The 16,142-nt window shown below is 42.5% G+C and overlaps 1 protein-coding gene across 1 annotated transcript in view; it reads right to left on the reverse strand.

Annotated features, from left to right (window-relative positions):
* Nucleotides 1–16,142, reverse strand: part of FLT1 (fms related receptor tyrosine kinase 1) — a 176,624-nt gene that overhangs the window by 60,463 nt on the left and 100,019 nt on the right. The window contains exon 14 of the mRNA XM_045977932.1: nt 12,369–12,515. Within this exon, the coding sequence (XP_045833888.1) occupies nt 12,369–12,515 (147 nt within the window). The remainder of the gene's footprint in view (nt 1–12,368; nt 12,516–16,142) is intronic.

Genomic DNA, 16,142 nt, shown 5'->3' on the forward strand with positions numbered 1-16,142 from the left:
TATAAGTTTATTTATTGTATTTATAAGTGTATTTATTAAGTTTAAGTTTTCCAAGAGTAAGGGCTAAGTTTTGCTCATTTTCATTTTCTCTCTGGCTCATAGACCAGGTAGTTAATAGATGTTAGGTTTAATAAAAGTAAATTTTGTTATGAGAATAACAAGGAAATGATAAATTCTTTAAAGTTGGCACATGATATATTTTTGATAAACAGAAGCCATGAGGATAATGATGTTTGTAGTTGTAGGTACACGGTAAATTGTACCTGCAGATTGATACCTCTTAAAGGAATCGATAAGCTAAGAGCTGTATCTGAACAACGGACCAGAAGAGCCAAATATAGATTCAAGATGACTAATGCAACCCTAGAAAACTAGAAACTGGATGTCTGATTAACATTCCACAAAGAACACAGAGGAGACGGTGTTTATCCAGTCAGACTTCAGAGGTTTGGACAACTACGGGGAAGAGGCATCCAAGGTTGGTAAGCTACAAAGACTGACAAATTTGGGGAGTAAGCATTGGTGGACTCATTCAATGGCCCTAAAAATGCAAATGATTCCAGTGTTTCCAAAGGATCGCAACGGGGCTGCTGCTCTCTCTGCTGAGAATTTTACCCTAAGGTCAAGTCACGTGGCAAAGCACTTGCACATGAAAGAAAATAAAAGTTGGCGAGTGGTGGAATAATTTGAGACATAGTGAAAAGCAGCCTTATAATAACGTGTTATGTTGGAAGAGAATTATGAGATGTTTAAAACACATGGCCTAAAGGAGACCTGATGGGGAAATGGGATCCCTTGTGAGACTGTTGGCTCTTTAGCCATGAAAAAGAGAGAAGACGAGCTCTTAGAAAAGAATACGATTGATGGGCGCCTGGGTGGCTCAGTTGGTTGATCGTCTGACTCTTGATTTTGGCTCAGGTCATGATCTCAGGGTTGTAAAATGGAGCTGAAGTCAGGCTCCGCACTGGGTGTGGATCCTGCTTGGGATTCTCTCTATCTCTCCCTCTGCCCTTCCTGTCTCCGCCTTCCTTCTAAAAAAAGTAATAATAAGATTGAGACCGGTGGTGGAAAATGCTGTATAATACTCCTCTTCATGAAACCACCAAATAAAGGAAAAGCCATAAACAAAGGTCTTTTCATGTGGGACAATATCTATTGCTTCACAAGCCTGACTTACAAAACTGGGTTATGGGAACAGAATGGTTTCCAAAAGCTGTCAAGAAATTGTAAACTGGCTGACTTGAAGGGGTTGTAGTTGAAGTGAGCACCTTGAAACTGTGCCAAACACACATGTATTTCTAAACATTTAAGAATGAAAAGCATTCTTGTGCCCTTTCACTGTGAACTTGGCCTTTGTTCTAATGAAGTATTTCAAGATGATGCAGGCACTTAAAAAAACGTGTCCAGCGGTGCTAAGTCTATAGTTACACATAGTCGATAGCTAAGGTTTCATGGTTCATATCTATGCATCGTAAACACACACACGTGTGTGCACACACCCATGCACTCATTCCTGCTGCATAGATTCTTGTCTCTGTTCAGATTTGCGGTAGTTGCTCCATGACGCTGGGTGCACGTATCCTGCGGACCATAGCCATTCATCCGAAGTGGCCTTTCTGTGTCTAGCAAAGAGGTGTTTTTACGACCAGTCTAGTATTAGTACCGCGTTGCATGGAGGTTAAAGTCAAGAATGTGTTTTTCCATCAGCAGAATAAATTATGAGCATGCATACCACATGATAGTATATGGAGGCGAAAAAGAATGAGGCAGAACATTATGCACCGACAGAAAGAGCTCCAAGGTACACTGTGATCAAAGCAAGTCCTAAAACAACACATAGCATGATCTCAACTCATATTTATCTTAGAGAGGCTGGCTGTCCTGTGTGACCCCTCTTCTGGTCCCTCACTATGATCTATGACCTTGTTTTGTCCATCATAGCAGTTACTACTATCTGATGGTAGGCAATATGTGTATAGTTCTGTTTGTTAAATTTATTACCTGGGCTTTTCCATTAGAGTGTAAATTCAAGGTCCTGTCTGGCTCCGAGCACCTCCTATATTCCTGGTATGGACCTAGCTTTCAGTGAATAACTGTTGAATGAATGAATGACTGAATCCCATTTATTATTTGTCCCGCATCTATGTGTGCCCCAACTTGTATATCTGTACATATCTAGGTAAAAAAAAAAATGATACAATTGTTGACAAAATACAAATCAAACAGTTGGCCTATGTTAATTTTCCAGAAGGAAATTTTTTTAGCTTATGCTATTTCTGAACTGTGTGATCTTTTACAACGAAAATGTATTCATGTATTATTTAATTTTAAAAAAGGGTAGTTTGAAAAATGAAATGATGGGCCTCTGGACCATCAGCAAAGAGCCATTGAATCAAAGTTTAAAAGATATATACATCTCTGAATACTTAGACATTTGCAAAATTTCATAATATTTTGCTATACAATGATGAAACTTTTTTGGAGAAAAGTTGTACTTCACATCAATTTATAATTAAATTTTATAATTATAATTATTAATTTATAATATTTTATAATTTTATAATTTAAAATTTTATGATTTTGGATTAAGGCAAAACGAAAATCCATCCCATCAGAAGACTGGCCCCCTATAGAGTGTGTGTGTGTGTGTGTGTGTACACGTGTGTGTGTTGGGGTACACGATATATGTTTGGTTTGCTTTATTTTAGGACTGGGTTGAACGAGATACCTCCTTAAACTAACATGCAACCTAATTGCTTCAGGCTGCTTACTAGCCGGAGATAATGCAAAAGTGAAGCACTTGAACATGGAGGGGGGAGGAATGGACTTTCTCAGTTTGACTTTATCATCATCGATGCAGTCATGCAAGCCATGCCCAAGTCCACTGACTAGGTCATCTGTGAAGACATTTATTTGTGTGCATGTTGTCCTTAATTAGACCGGGAGTCGCCAGATGCATTTGCCGTCTATCACAGCAGGTCCTGGTTAAACTGTTTCAAGTTTGTACTTGGGGGAAGAGGAGGCAATGCCAATTCCGGACACATGGAGTAGAAAAGCCTCATTTAATTGTTCTGCTAAGAGATGGAGGTACAGTATTACCTAAGGCAGAGTATGGCTTTTCCTTCTTTGGCCAGGCGGTCTTTGGTGTAAGCAGAAAATTGGAGACTGGGGATGGAGACGCCTCCCTTTTTTTTTTTTTTTAAAGATTTTATTTATTTATTTGACAGAAAGAAGTCACAAGTAGGCAGAGCAGTAGGCAGAGAGAGAGGAGGAAGCAGGCTTCCTGCTGAGCAGAGAGCCCGACGCGGGGCTCGATCCCAGGACCCTGAGATCATGACCTGAGCCGAAGGCAGAGGCTTAACCCACTGAGCCACCCAGGCACCCCGAGATGCCTCCCATTTTAAGCGGCCAGACAGTGGCGATTAGTTTTGGGGTTAGTGACTTTGGACAAGGTGCAGCCCTGAGATCTCTGGGATCTCTGGGGGTGACCGCTGGGAGGGAATTCCATCTTTCCTCCCCCACCATACACCTACATGTCTCTATTTCTCTTCATTCTTCTTCATTTCCCATTTCTTTTTCTCTGCTACTGGTCCCTCAAGGCCTAGATGCTCGGCAGACAAAACAGGCTGCTAACCTTGGCCATGCTCAAACTACAGTTCCGTGGGTCGTGAGACGTCACAAAAGAATAAAAAGTTGAGCTTCATTCACAGTCAAAAGCTTTAATGGGTACGAGGTTTCTCTTTGAGGTGATGAAAAAGTTCGGAAACTAGAGAGTGCTGATGGTTGATACTTAGTGTCACCCAATTGTACATGTTGATGATTAAGTAGTAATATTTATGTTATGTGCATTTTGCCATAATAAAGAAAAGGGGGCGAGAGGCGCTTTCTAAAATGATGCTCACATTCTCCAGTTCTTTTCCTTCTCTTATGGTCTAAATTTTTCATTTGAAAATCAAGAGGACTTTTTAAAAGGCACAAAACCAAACTTGAACCACCAGCCCTGTCATTTATATGCATGGACTTATGCAAACTTAGTGTGTCTGATTCGCTCGGGGGGGTCTTGCTGTGGCTCACAAACGGTATATGTTTGGAGGCTTTTCTGGGCTGGCGGAAAGCACATCCAAGAAATTTTCTTTGGGCAAAGCATTAGGATAGGATTAGCCACATCTTAAGAACATACAATACCTAAATAAGCTGGACTTTATCTCAGTGCAGAGATAGATTGGGGTGTCAGGACTGATTCTCCATAAATAACTTCTAGTGATTTTCATGACAAAATGGGACTCTACCCACAGATCACTTTACTTTTCTGGGTGTGAACCAGAGAGCTCTATGGCTGTGCTTGTCAGTCTCACTGAACCTGCCCCGACATTGACAAATAATTGCAGAAGTCTGTAAAGTGATAGCCTCTATTTCTCCACCTTGTCGAGGCCATGGTCAAAGTCAGGGTTCCTCTTTCATCTGGGGTTGGGCTTGCAGCTCTGAACTCTGGCCGTGCCAATCAAGGAAATGTTTCCCCTGCTGTTACTTTACTGTACTCTTTCCTTAACCCCACTCCTTTCTCCTCACCTTCTAAATGGATGTTTATCCTTAGAAAGGAACAGAGTTTTGGTTCTGCAACGTGTTCAGAAGGTCCCCTATGCTTATATTGTTGGGGGCACGACTAAGCCTTGAGAATTTGTTGGAAGATTCTGGCCAGGGAGGGGAACTACTGGGATAGCCATGTGTGAAGCTTGGGGGTTCTTGGTCTGGGTACATGGGCCCCCCACCCCTTACCTTAAAGACATACTGGAGAGAAAGAACGGTGAGAGCAGCTGCTTAGCCAGTCACATCAGGGGACTGATGGGGCTCAGTGGGGGTGATAAAGAGAGCGGCCCTTCCATGCACCAAGAATATCAGGAATCTTGGACATGTCTTCATTAGTATGCACCACAAGGGTGGATTTCATAAGAAAGAGAAGGCAATTACTCTTCAACTTTTGCAAAAGATAATTGACATTTCTGAAGTTTATTAGTACCAAGCGATCAAGCAAAGCTGCTGATTCTAACAGCCTGAAGGGGACAGGGAGTCACTTGATTATCCTTAGGCAGTAACATCCGTTTTCGTTCTCTCCGCTACCCTCCTTCAGGTCTTTCCTGTATCTCTGAAGGCTACTTTACCCTTCAGATGTCATTCTGCTGCCCCCCAGCCCCCAGTACAAGGACAGCTTAGTCTGAACATGTATTTGGTGTCTGTGATCTAGTGGTGACAGGGAAGCTGTCCCCTTCCGGGCATTAGATAAATGGTCTTAGCGACCAAAATGCAATTTAGGAAGGAATATTAATAGGGGGTCAGAGCAATTCTCTCCTGCTCCAGCTTCAGGCTATTTAAGAAGGAATTTACTCCTGGGGCACCTGGGTGGCTCAGTGGTTTAAGTCTCTGCATTCGGCTCAGGTCATGATCTCAGGGTCCTGGGATCGAGCCCCGCATCGGTACGGAGCCTGTTTCTCCCTCTCTCTCTGCCTGCCTCTCTGCCTACTTGTGACCTCTTTCTCTGTCAAATAAATACATAAAATATTTAAAAAAAAAAAAAAAGGAATTTACTCCTTCTAAACTCTTTCCTGTTCCCCCGGGCATAGTGCTCTGATCTTAAAATATTCTGAAAGGTTTTGCATAGAAATTCAGTTTAAGCAATAGTTTGCTGATGGTTTCTCAGTTTAGGCAATCTTTACTAGAAACCGTCTCAGAACGGCATTGTTTTCTGTCCTCTTAAATATTTTCAAAGGAAAGTTTGTTACTTTTTCCGGCATTTTAATGACTTTTTCAGAAACCCAGTTTACTCTGCCCAATCACTTGGGAGGCGGTTTGGGCCTGTGTGGAAGCAAGACGAGGCTAGGTAGGCCTTGCGGATCTGCTCCACACATCCCTGGTGTCCGTAGAGTGTCCCCACACTGCTGCCGATGGCCCCACCTGCTTAGATCTGTCGCAGTTTTGGACATTTTTAGGACCTCAGTGGAGAATCTGGGAAGCGTGGGAGGTAGAAAGGCGACGTTCTGATCATTTTGGAGGAACTGCAGGTCCCTTGGGCAGGTGGGCGGAGAAGTAATGATGACACCCAGGAGGTCATACATGCAGTCTCCAGGATGACTTCGCACCATGACTCCAAGACTGGGTACAAACCCTTTACATTTCTAACCCAAAGGAAAGGGATGTTTCTTAGAGGAGCTTGCTGTCTGTACACCCCTAAGAATCAAATCATGCTCCAAGCAGCCACTGGCCAATAGAATCCATCTCCAACTTGCTATTGGGCCTTCCATGTGACATTTTGTTTCCCACCCGGTCCTCGAAATTCTACTTGCTTTAGCCAATCAATTCTCAGTTCACCTGTGTCTTCGAAGTAAACATGCCTCAAACTACCTTTCTCTTCAACGCTCTGCAACCTATCAGCCCCTCCTAAGAATTCCGAGTGGCTTCTTCCCTCAATCAAATTTGGAAGTTCTCCTGCCTTTAGTTCCTCTGTATCTCATTTGCATTCTGCGTATGCAGTGAACAAGGAATAATTGTTGTATATGCCGCGTGAAAGTAGGAAAATTAAAGCAGAGGGGATGTATTTTTTCAATTAGCTACTGTATTCAAAGATATTTTAATCCTGTGATAGAGACATATTTTCTACTTGTCCCGTATATTAATTCACCTTTTTCCATGTTTAAACTCATTAACTCTGGGGCCCAACTACTCACTATTCAATGATTGTGAAGAAGATGGACACACGGGGTAGTGGCTTGAAGAGGTTGTGTTCATTTAAACACCTACATAAACTAATGACTTTAGATATTTGGTCATTCAGATTTTAGCTTGTTCATTCACTGCCATATTAGCAGGGCCTACACAGCACCAGGCACGAAGTACTGCCTTATAAATGTTTGTTGAATGACTAAGAGAGGGTTGGGCTACTCTGGAATAAATTCTGAACCTTTTAAAACTTAAAAGTAACTGGATTTGGGTTCAAAATAATTTTTAACTTCAAACAGGGCCTGTCTGCTTTTATTGTATTTTATTTATTTATTTTAAGATTTTATTTCTGAGTAATCTCTATACCCAAGGTGGGGCTTGAACCCCACAGCCCCAAGATTAAGAGTCCCCTTCTCTACCCACCCGGCCAGGTGCTCCATGGGCAAGCCTTCTTAAAAAAAAAAAAAAATGCTTTAAATATTTTTAATATGCTGTAAATTTTTAACATTAAAAAAAATAAACTATAGTCTTTGGGAAGCTTAAGCTTTATGGGTTAGAAGTGAGAAAATATTCATAGCTTTAAAAATATGCTTATTAGCACCCATGAGGTCATTTAAAAGTACTTAGGGGCACCTGGGTGGCTCAGTGGGTTAAGCCACTGACTCTTGATCTCAGCTCAGGTCTTGATTACCAGGTCCTAAGTTCAAGTCCCACATTGGGCTCCACGCTCAGCATGGAGCCTATTAAAAAAAAAAAAAAGTGGTGCTTGTGTATTCCTGGGAGCGATGTGCACCAGCGGTCAGCCCCCATGCTCAGTGAGCAGAGTGTGGGCTCCCACCCTCTGGTCCTGGCCTGGGACAGCTCGGCACAGGCTCTGTGACCTCGTCTGCTATTTCTCCTGCATCTGTACTTCCTCATTTTTTGCTTTGTAAAAAAAAAAAAACAGGCATCATAATTTATCAGACCTCTTAGGATCGTTATGATGAGTAAGTGACATGCCTGGACAGGACCAGGTACCTAGTTCAGCACTTGTTGACTTAAACTAGCTCTGCGAAACGCCATCGAAGCCCAGTACCTACCTCTGATGACAGTCGTGAAAAGTGAATGAGATACTTGTAAATCTCACACAGTGCCTTGGTTCCTGCGGAGGGCTCAATACATTTTTATCATTTTTAATAAAGAAGACCGATTAAGATATCATCTCTATCCTCAGAGCTGTTCCAAACAAGGCCACATAAGGCAAGGGGATAAGTGACACAGTCTGTGCTGTGACTGGTAAATAAATCAGATATTAAAGGAAGGGAAGGGTCTCCATGTACTGGACTGTGAAAGAATCCCTAGTGGAGGCAGCCTCTGGGGGCCACTGGCCGAGAAGCAAAGATTTTTTTGTTTGGGGGGGGGGGTTGTCGCAGGAGGAAATGGCAACGTGCAGGACAGCACAGCTCCACGGAGGCCCCCAAAGCCGGCAGGTGCTCGAGGGGGCCGGGAAGGCCCCCTATCAGTGCGCGGGGGCCACACGGCTTCCAGGGGGTGCCCCGCTGGGGACTGCCTCGTGTCTCCCGTGCACATGCCTGCCTGGGCCTGTGCACGTAGCCTCCCTTTGGTTCCTGCGGATATACTTTGGCCCAAGAAAGCACTACTCAGCAGCTTTCATAAGGTGTTCTTGAAACTGCATTTCTGCTCTAGAATGGCTGTGCCCCACCGAAGGGCTTCCTGAAAGGAAATGAGGAGGAAGGAGAAAAGCTCCTCCATAAAGCCTTTCGGTAGGCGTTTTATAACCACTTGTCCCGAGCATGAGCTCTCACGTGTGCCCTGCTTCCTCTCTCCTATTTTCTTTGGAATAGGGTAAGTTGTCATTTAACAAATGGCAATGATGTGGGCCAGATCCCATCCCTGACCCAAGGGCTCTAAAATCCTCTCAGTATATCAGTTTTTTTGAGTTGCCATGCATACATCAAGGACGTGCAGTGTACTCTCCGGATTTTTAAACTTTAAATAATTAGCTTAATTAATTTTAAATCATTATTTATTTATATTTAATTCTATATTTGATATTCATAAATGGAATATACTTATAATGATATATTTCATTAAATATATTTAGTTCTATATTTGGTATTTGTAACGATATCGCATTAAAGATATAATGATTAATTATTTAAACTTTATTTAAAATTTATTCTCAATATGGCTTTCCAAAGGCTTAGTTTAAAATGGACTAGTTTTCAGTCTTTTCTAGGCTGCGATCTTGGTGTTTCCCCAGTTCAGCTTTGGGATAACCAGTGAGTGAAGGACTGTCACTCTGGTTACCTGTAATCTTTGCCCGTAGGTTTGTCAAAAAAAGAAACAAAGAATTGGTAGAAGATGAATTGGCAAAAGAATTCTGAAGATGTCCACATGCATACGCGCCGGGTCATAGTCATAGAGCCTATCGCATTGGCTGCTGGATTTGATGCCTTAAATTGGAAATCTTATATGAAGCTTTACAAATACTATGTGCATGTAAGAGATTATCGCCAGAGAATTAAAAAGTTCTTTTCCCAAAGGCTACAGCAGTTTTAAGGAGTGAATAAAAGCAGAGAAAATGGACGCCTTAGTACAGTTGAACTTCATAAATGCCAACAGTAGCATAATATAATGATATTCATAAAAGATTCTACATAAGTATTTATGTAAGACTTGTTTTAGATATTCTTCTCTTGGCCTTCTGAAGATCAAAGAAAGCTAGAAGGAAGAGATCTTTATTGGATTTAGAAGTGTTTGACTTTGAGCTGAATTACTAATTAACTCATCTGATACCTTCCAACAAATTCGGACAACTCATTGGCCAATTTCTATGTAAATGAAGTGGGTCGGAAGATAGCATTTACTCAGCCATAACTAGGGGCAAGCTTAGTGATATTAACTCATTTAAACCTCACCACATGGTTGTGTGGTCAGTATTCTCCCAATTGTATACGTAAGGAAACAGAGGCTCAGAGAGGAAGGATAAGTGAGTTGCCCAAATTCCCTGACCCATGAGGGCAATGGTAGGACTCAATCCTTCCCTCACACCTCATAATCTTTTTCCATTTGTAGTAACTGCCTTAGCATTCCCTCTTGCCTGGTCTACCCTCTAGTCCCAGAATGGCCATGAGCTTTCAAAACTGGTTCAACCCTGATTCTTTTTTTTTAAGATTTTATTTATTTATTTGACAGACAGAGATCACAAATAGACAGAGAGGCAGACAGTGAGAGAGAGGAGGAAGCAGGCTCCCTGCTGAGCAGAGAGCCCGATGTGGGGCTTGATCCCAGGACCTGGGACCATCACCTGAGCCGAAGGCAGAGGCTTTAATCCACTGAGCCACCCAGGCCCCCCTCAACCCTAATACTTTAACCCACATCCAAAGTATGAAAACTGAACACAAGCCAAATTCACTTCTTTCAAAGAACCCAACATCTTACATTAATATCTCATAAAATGTATTTTATGATCAAGTTATTTGTGGAATACTTTAAAGCAATTGACCTGATTTCTTTAATATAGGGCTTCTTGGCATCTTTAACATACTAATGTGAACTCTGAACCTCTTCAGGGAGGATGCAACAGGTACTGTTACACAAACCGTTTTATTTATTTATCCTTGTATTCATCTTTTGGTTGTGGTAGAACACGTCAAGGTAGAATGCCTCGGGAATAATACCTCAAGCATTCGTGTTCTATGAAACTGCCCATTTTAATAGTATGTCATCTTGGGCAAATCACTTTACCTCACTGGGCCTAAACTTTCTATCCTACAAATGGGACCAAATATATCCCAAAGATCCCTTCGGCTTTAAAAATTCTCTGATACAGCTTCCCCAGCCCCCCCTAAGTGTAGGCCTTCATGCTCCCAGGTGAACTTGCTAAGGCTAGAGCAAAATTTTCTGAAAAACTCTCATTCATTCATTCATTCATGAAACACTGATTGATTACCAAGCACTATGCCAGGTTCTGAGGATAAAAAGAGAAATTAGATACAAATAAGATAAAAAAGGTAAAAGACCTAGAGTCTGCCCTCAGGATGAGGCAGGATAAGATGATAAACATGTAGGGACACAGTACAGAAAGAGAGCAGTAGAGGTACGCAGGGGTAACACACAGATGAACTGACGATTGTAAAATAACTCAGTAAGACAGAACGGAAACATTTATAAATGACAGAGACCACTAGAGGGTCTGCCCCTTCCGTGCTGGGTGGGGCCGAATAAGGCTTTCTAGAAGAACACCCAGTCTGGCTGTTAAAGGGCAGGCAGGCGTTAGATGAAGGGAAGTTACTCCAGGCAGAGGGGACACAGGAACAAAAGAAGCAGAGAGGTTGAAGAAGCACGCGTGCGGCGATCCACAAGGGTTTGGCAAGTGCTCGAATATAAGGTTCAAGGCAGGGGAGGGGAAGCATGGAGCTGGAGGAGGAGGGAAGGCCGGTTGTTGAGGGCCTTGTCTGTGAGAGAGCTTGAACTTGTTCTTGGGATAGAAAGCCAGGGGAAGACTTGAAACAGGGAAGTGGGGTGATCACAGCTGCCAAGATCTTATCCAGCTGTGCGGAGAAGAAGATTCCAAGAGAGGAAAAAAGAAGTAGAGAGATCAGTCCAGAGACGTTCAGGAGACTGATCGTGAGCCCTGAACCCACAGAGGGACCGCAGGGGAGCAGAGGGAAGGCGGGACCTGAGAGGTATATTTCGTATTTAGTAGACATAACCTGCTCAGCCTGGTGACAGATGAGAGAAGGACGAAGGGGAGGTCAGCAGCTTCTGGTTTGGATGATGACGTGAATGACGTCAGTACGATAGAACAGCGCTGCTCGGTGGAGAGAAGGGACGTGATGTGGTTAGTCTGGTATCAGCTTAGTGTGAGGCGATTCTAAGACGTCTTAAAATCAGAGCCCTTCTACCACCAGCCCTTTCTGTGCTTCATCCTCCAGGGCAGATTTCGTTTTGTGTAGAGGATTCACATTCAAGGACCATTCCACAGCGGTCGTCATTTGACTTAGGTTGTTGGGATATTGTGAATAAGTGGTACACTTTTATTTTTCATGTAAATAGGATTATTAAGCAAGATTATAAACAAGTTCATTCTCGTCTTCATGACAAAATCATGAAGCAGGCAACAGAGAGCGTTGATGCTTACTGATTTAAGTCTAGCTGTTCTTAGATGTATTTTTTCTTGAAAGAAAATTAACACGTGACCATTAGTTTCACGGGTTGTTTTGTTTCATTTTGCTTTGTGTTTAACCGGTATTCTCTCATTTAAAATATTTTTTTTTTTTTTTACCAAATCATGAAAATTGATAACTGCATTAAAAAGATTATAAAACAATTCTGGACTTCCTGTCTATACCAGCTGTTCAAAGTTATGCCGCACCTCAAACCGAGGCGTGCACTCCTCACTTTCCCTGTTGTCAAGTTGAACAGGGGCTATTAGCATCTCTTTATGAAGGCACCCTTTAAAGCAGATTCCGTCTGGATCTTTCCGCAAGGTGCAGAACGGGCTCAAACATCCCTCACTTAAACTTGCTCTCAGCATGAACCAGTGATCTACTGCCGAGAGGTTCTAGAGGTCCGAGAGGCAGGGGAGAGGACGGTGGAGGGAAGGGGAGGATGATGAAAAAGAGGAAGTCCAGGAAAACAAGCTCTCTTACCGGGTTCTTGCTGGATTTTGTGGTTGTTTTTAAACCAGGTTATCTGAGGCTCTGGGACACCGGTAGCATGACAGTCTAGGGTAGTTGAGCTGCTGATGGCCACTGTGTGGTCACTGAGGTTTCGCAGAAGGTGTGGCGCTTCCTGATCTAGTGAATAAAGAAAGGGGATGGTTAATCCTCGTCACCTGTGTTCCCTTCTTAGCCATGCACAGAAACACTTCACAGATACAAACGGCAAACTGCACCGTACGGTTTCATTCCCATTTTGCTCCCTCCATGTTTCTTCTCTGCGTAACCTGCATCATCTCTAGGAATTTCTAACGTACTGACGTTTGTTAGAACGCATGGTAAAATCGAGAACAAAATGCTAGAGGATTTGGGGGCACGGGTTTCGCCGGGCCAAGTTCTCTTCCTTTCTGTGAGAGCAGCTTTTCCGAGACCGAAGCTTTTCCGAGACCTCTACGAGGAACGAAACAGGAAATCCACGATTTTTGGACGGAGGCTCAGAGTGAATTTTTACATAAAGATATCCTATTAGAGTGATGAGCTTAATGTAATTTTGCACGTATTTTTCTTGCTGTGTTTGTGAGGCTGTGTCTGTGTGACTCAGCTCTCCGTAGTCACCTAAGGTGTGAGACAGCAGACCAAACAGGAGAACTTCTTGAACTTTGCAAGCTTTATTGATTCTTTCCTTCCTCCATTCCCTTCCCCAGTGCGAGTGACCAAAGGATTAATTCAAGAGGCAGAGGCATAGGTTTGTAGTTTTTGCACTATATAATAGTACAAATATTGTATTTTATATTATTTTCTCTTAAAACATACAAATATGATACAATACAATTTATTTTAATAAAATGCCAACCAATATAGTACAACAAAATGAATTTCATACATTAGGATGCAATACGTTACAACATTAAAATCCCACATCGGAACAGCAGTACCCCCAAAGGCCCCAGTTGAGTACAGTGTGTCTATATAAAGTAGTCAGTCCTGCTGATGTGGATACATTCTAGTTAGGCGAGTGCTGGATTGGCAGCTGGAGCTTCCAAGGGAAAAGAATAAAGACAAGTCCTAATGTCCTCCCCACCCTCCTGAGTCAACGTCTTCACCCCCTCCTGTTGCGCATCCTGGAACAGAAATCAAGAGTCGTTTGGCATGACTTACACATTCTGTGCCACTGGCTTCAGTTAGTCTGAGCTGTCTCCGACCACTACAGATCTCCTTGTCTTAGTGTACTAACACTGTGAAAGCAGCTTAGGAGCGATTACAAGGCTAGGAGAGGTGACACAGAGCAGTGGCTTGACCCTGTGTCCCCGCAGGGTGGCTGCCGATGCCCCAAACCTTTCTCTTTTTATTCCTGCGGTGAAACTCTCAGGATTAGCATTCATTCGAGCAATTCCGAAATCGCAGGTTAAAAAGGATAGTATCCTATACCTTTCAGAGAGGAACAGCGTTCTCGTTAAATTTTGATTTCCAGAGCGCATCCCTAGCTCTTTCCTCGTTTTATACAAAAGGAAATCGGAAGGCTAAAAAGAGCGTTGAAAGGAGGGCCCTGATTTAGAGACTCTTCAGAGCGTGGAATGAGTGATCACAACGGCTCTTTTGCCTCCTGTCTGTGTATCTTTCTGGTCTATTCTGCACCGCACGCCGCGACCAGGCAGAACCATTTCAACATTTCTGTTTGCCTTCTGTGCAGTCTGTCAAATGGTGTTTCCTAATTGCAAATGCAGCCAGGTATCAAAATCTTGAATCCCGATAACTTTTCACAAGCTTGATTGTTACAGTCTTGACATTTTTACACAGTAAAGACTCCAAAAGGATCAGTGCAACAGGACAAGATAATGAAGAACAGTGTCATATTCCCATATAATGTCTATTACAGTGGCGAGCCAAATTCGACATATTTCGTTTGAAACTCAGACACAGTTCATGGAGTTATATTTTAAGAGCTTTTGCTACCACAGTGACTATTTCCCATGCACTAAATATGATAAAATGATCAATCATTGCCCACGGGCCTTATTATAAAAAGGAAGCCTGAATATAGGGCCTACAACACCCAAAATTATTTTCATAGCTACAAGCTACAGCATCATCAACAAAGACAGCATTTGACCTCCCTGACAGGTGTACTAGCAAACACTTAAATGAAGGAGAATGGTTTATTTTAACAGAAATGTCATGAGAACTTCCAAAGGCCCTATCTGTCCTAGACAAACTTCAGACAAGAGAAGCAGCAAAAAGACTGCAGAATAAACACAGGACTCTCAATTAAATACAAAGTTCATATAAACATGTCTGAAACACATAGTATTATATTTTTCCTTGTACCCATTTCTGGAAGAAGAAAAAAAAAAAAGCTCTCCTACACGAACTATCTCATTTTTGACTGGTTTCTCAATGACCGATCAACAAAGGAATCGTTGTATCAATTCCCCTTTATACTTTATAACCTGTTTTGACATTTTAGGTAAGAAAAGTACATCGAACCCTTATTATTAACCCCAAGTTATTTGATGGATGGAAATAGGTAGCTGCTTTCCCAAACTTAACAAAGTGGAGCTGATCCCTTCAAATGGAGAAAATCAGAATTAACAGAATATTTCTGCTGGTTATCAACAGCCAAAGATAGCTCCCTACCGGGTTCTTCTTTCAGCTTTTAGTGTTATGGCCCCAAGGATCTGCCAGGTCTCCTAAATACTTAGTTTCTCTTCTTCATTTGGACTGGGGGCTGAGGAACCAGCCTCATGCCCCCTACTCCAATTCTGTCATTCTCCGTATTGGGCTCTTCTTCCTCCCCTTTTCCCCCCATGATCCTCCCCTTCCTCCACACTCCAAAGAGGGACCAAAACAAAACAGAACCCACCCAAAAGATTTTTCTTTTTGAAACTCTCTGGAGAGATGAATTACACAGCAAATAATTACTCTGTGGAATTCTTAAAATCATCTCTTGGAAGTACTTAAAATCCTCCCCCCCGGGGAATACTAACACCTTTCCCCTCCCTGCAAAATGCAGGCGCGGTTATAAGGGGGAAGGCACTGATAGCTTCTGCGTGTCTGCATCACCGTCTTTTCAGAAGCAATCCCTCAACCATCCCATTTGCTTTTTCGGCTTTAGTGAAAATGGAGTCCCCATGATCTGTGGCACTAAGGCATTGTTTCCTGAAGGAACACGCTGGCTTAGAATGAACAAAGACGCCAGGCAAAAGAGCCATAGGTAACATTTCCAGATACAATTGATTATTCTTTCCTCTGGGCTGACAACTTCCAGGTTACTAATTGTTTTCAGAGCATTTGGGGCGCCATAAAACTGGCATTCCGGGGAAACGCTATTGTTTACTCTTTCACACTTGACAAAAGCAATTCCCACGTGAAAGACAAGTTTAGCCGTGGGACAGCGGCTGTTACCTAGAGGAGGAAACAGTCTGGTGAGTTCCCAAGCCTGAGAAGTTGTCATATTGTCACCTTCTATCGGGCTGCCCGGCCACTGTGTTCTCAGCCGTGGCTATTTCGGTCACTGTGGCTTATTTTCCAATAGTTCACTCAAGGCACATATAATGATCAATCATAAATGAAAACAACAGAACAATGCATAGTAAATTGGTGAAAAAGTCACTTTCCCCTCAAACGCAAGCTCGAGAGAGATTGCCATCTCTCCTGAGGTGGGTTTTTAAAAGGCTCTGAATTCTGCTTCTGTAGTTTTGCCATTTCTTAAACCCCATAAAAATCCCATTAAGAAAGTGGACTTTTTTTTTTTTTTTAATGGCCAAA

The sequence above is a fragment of the Meles meles genome, chromosome 14, assembly GCF_922984935.1.
Source record: "Meles meles chromosome 14, mMelMel3.1 paternal haplotype, whole genome shotgun sequence".
Taxonomy (NCBI): domain Eukaryota; kingdom Metazoa; phylum Chordata; class Mammalia; order Carnivora; family Mustelidae; genus Meles; species Meles meles.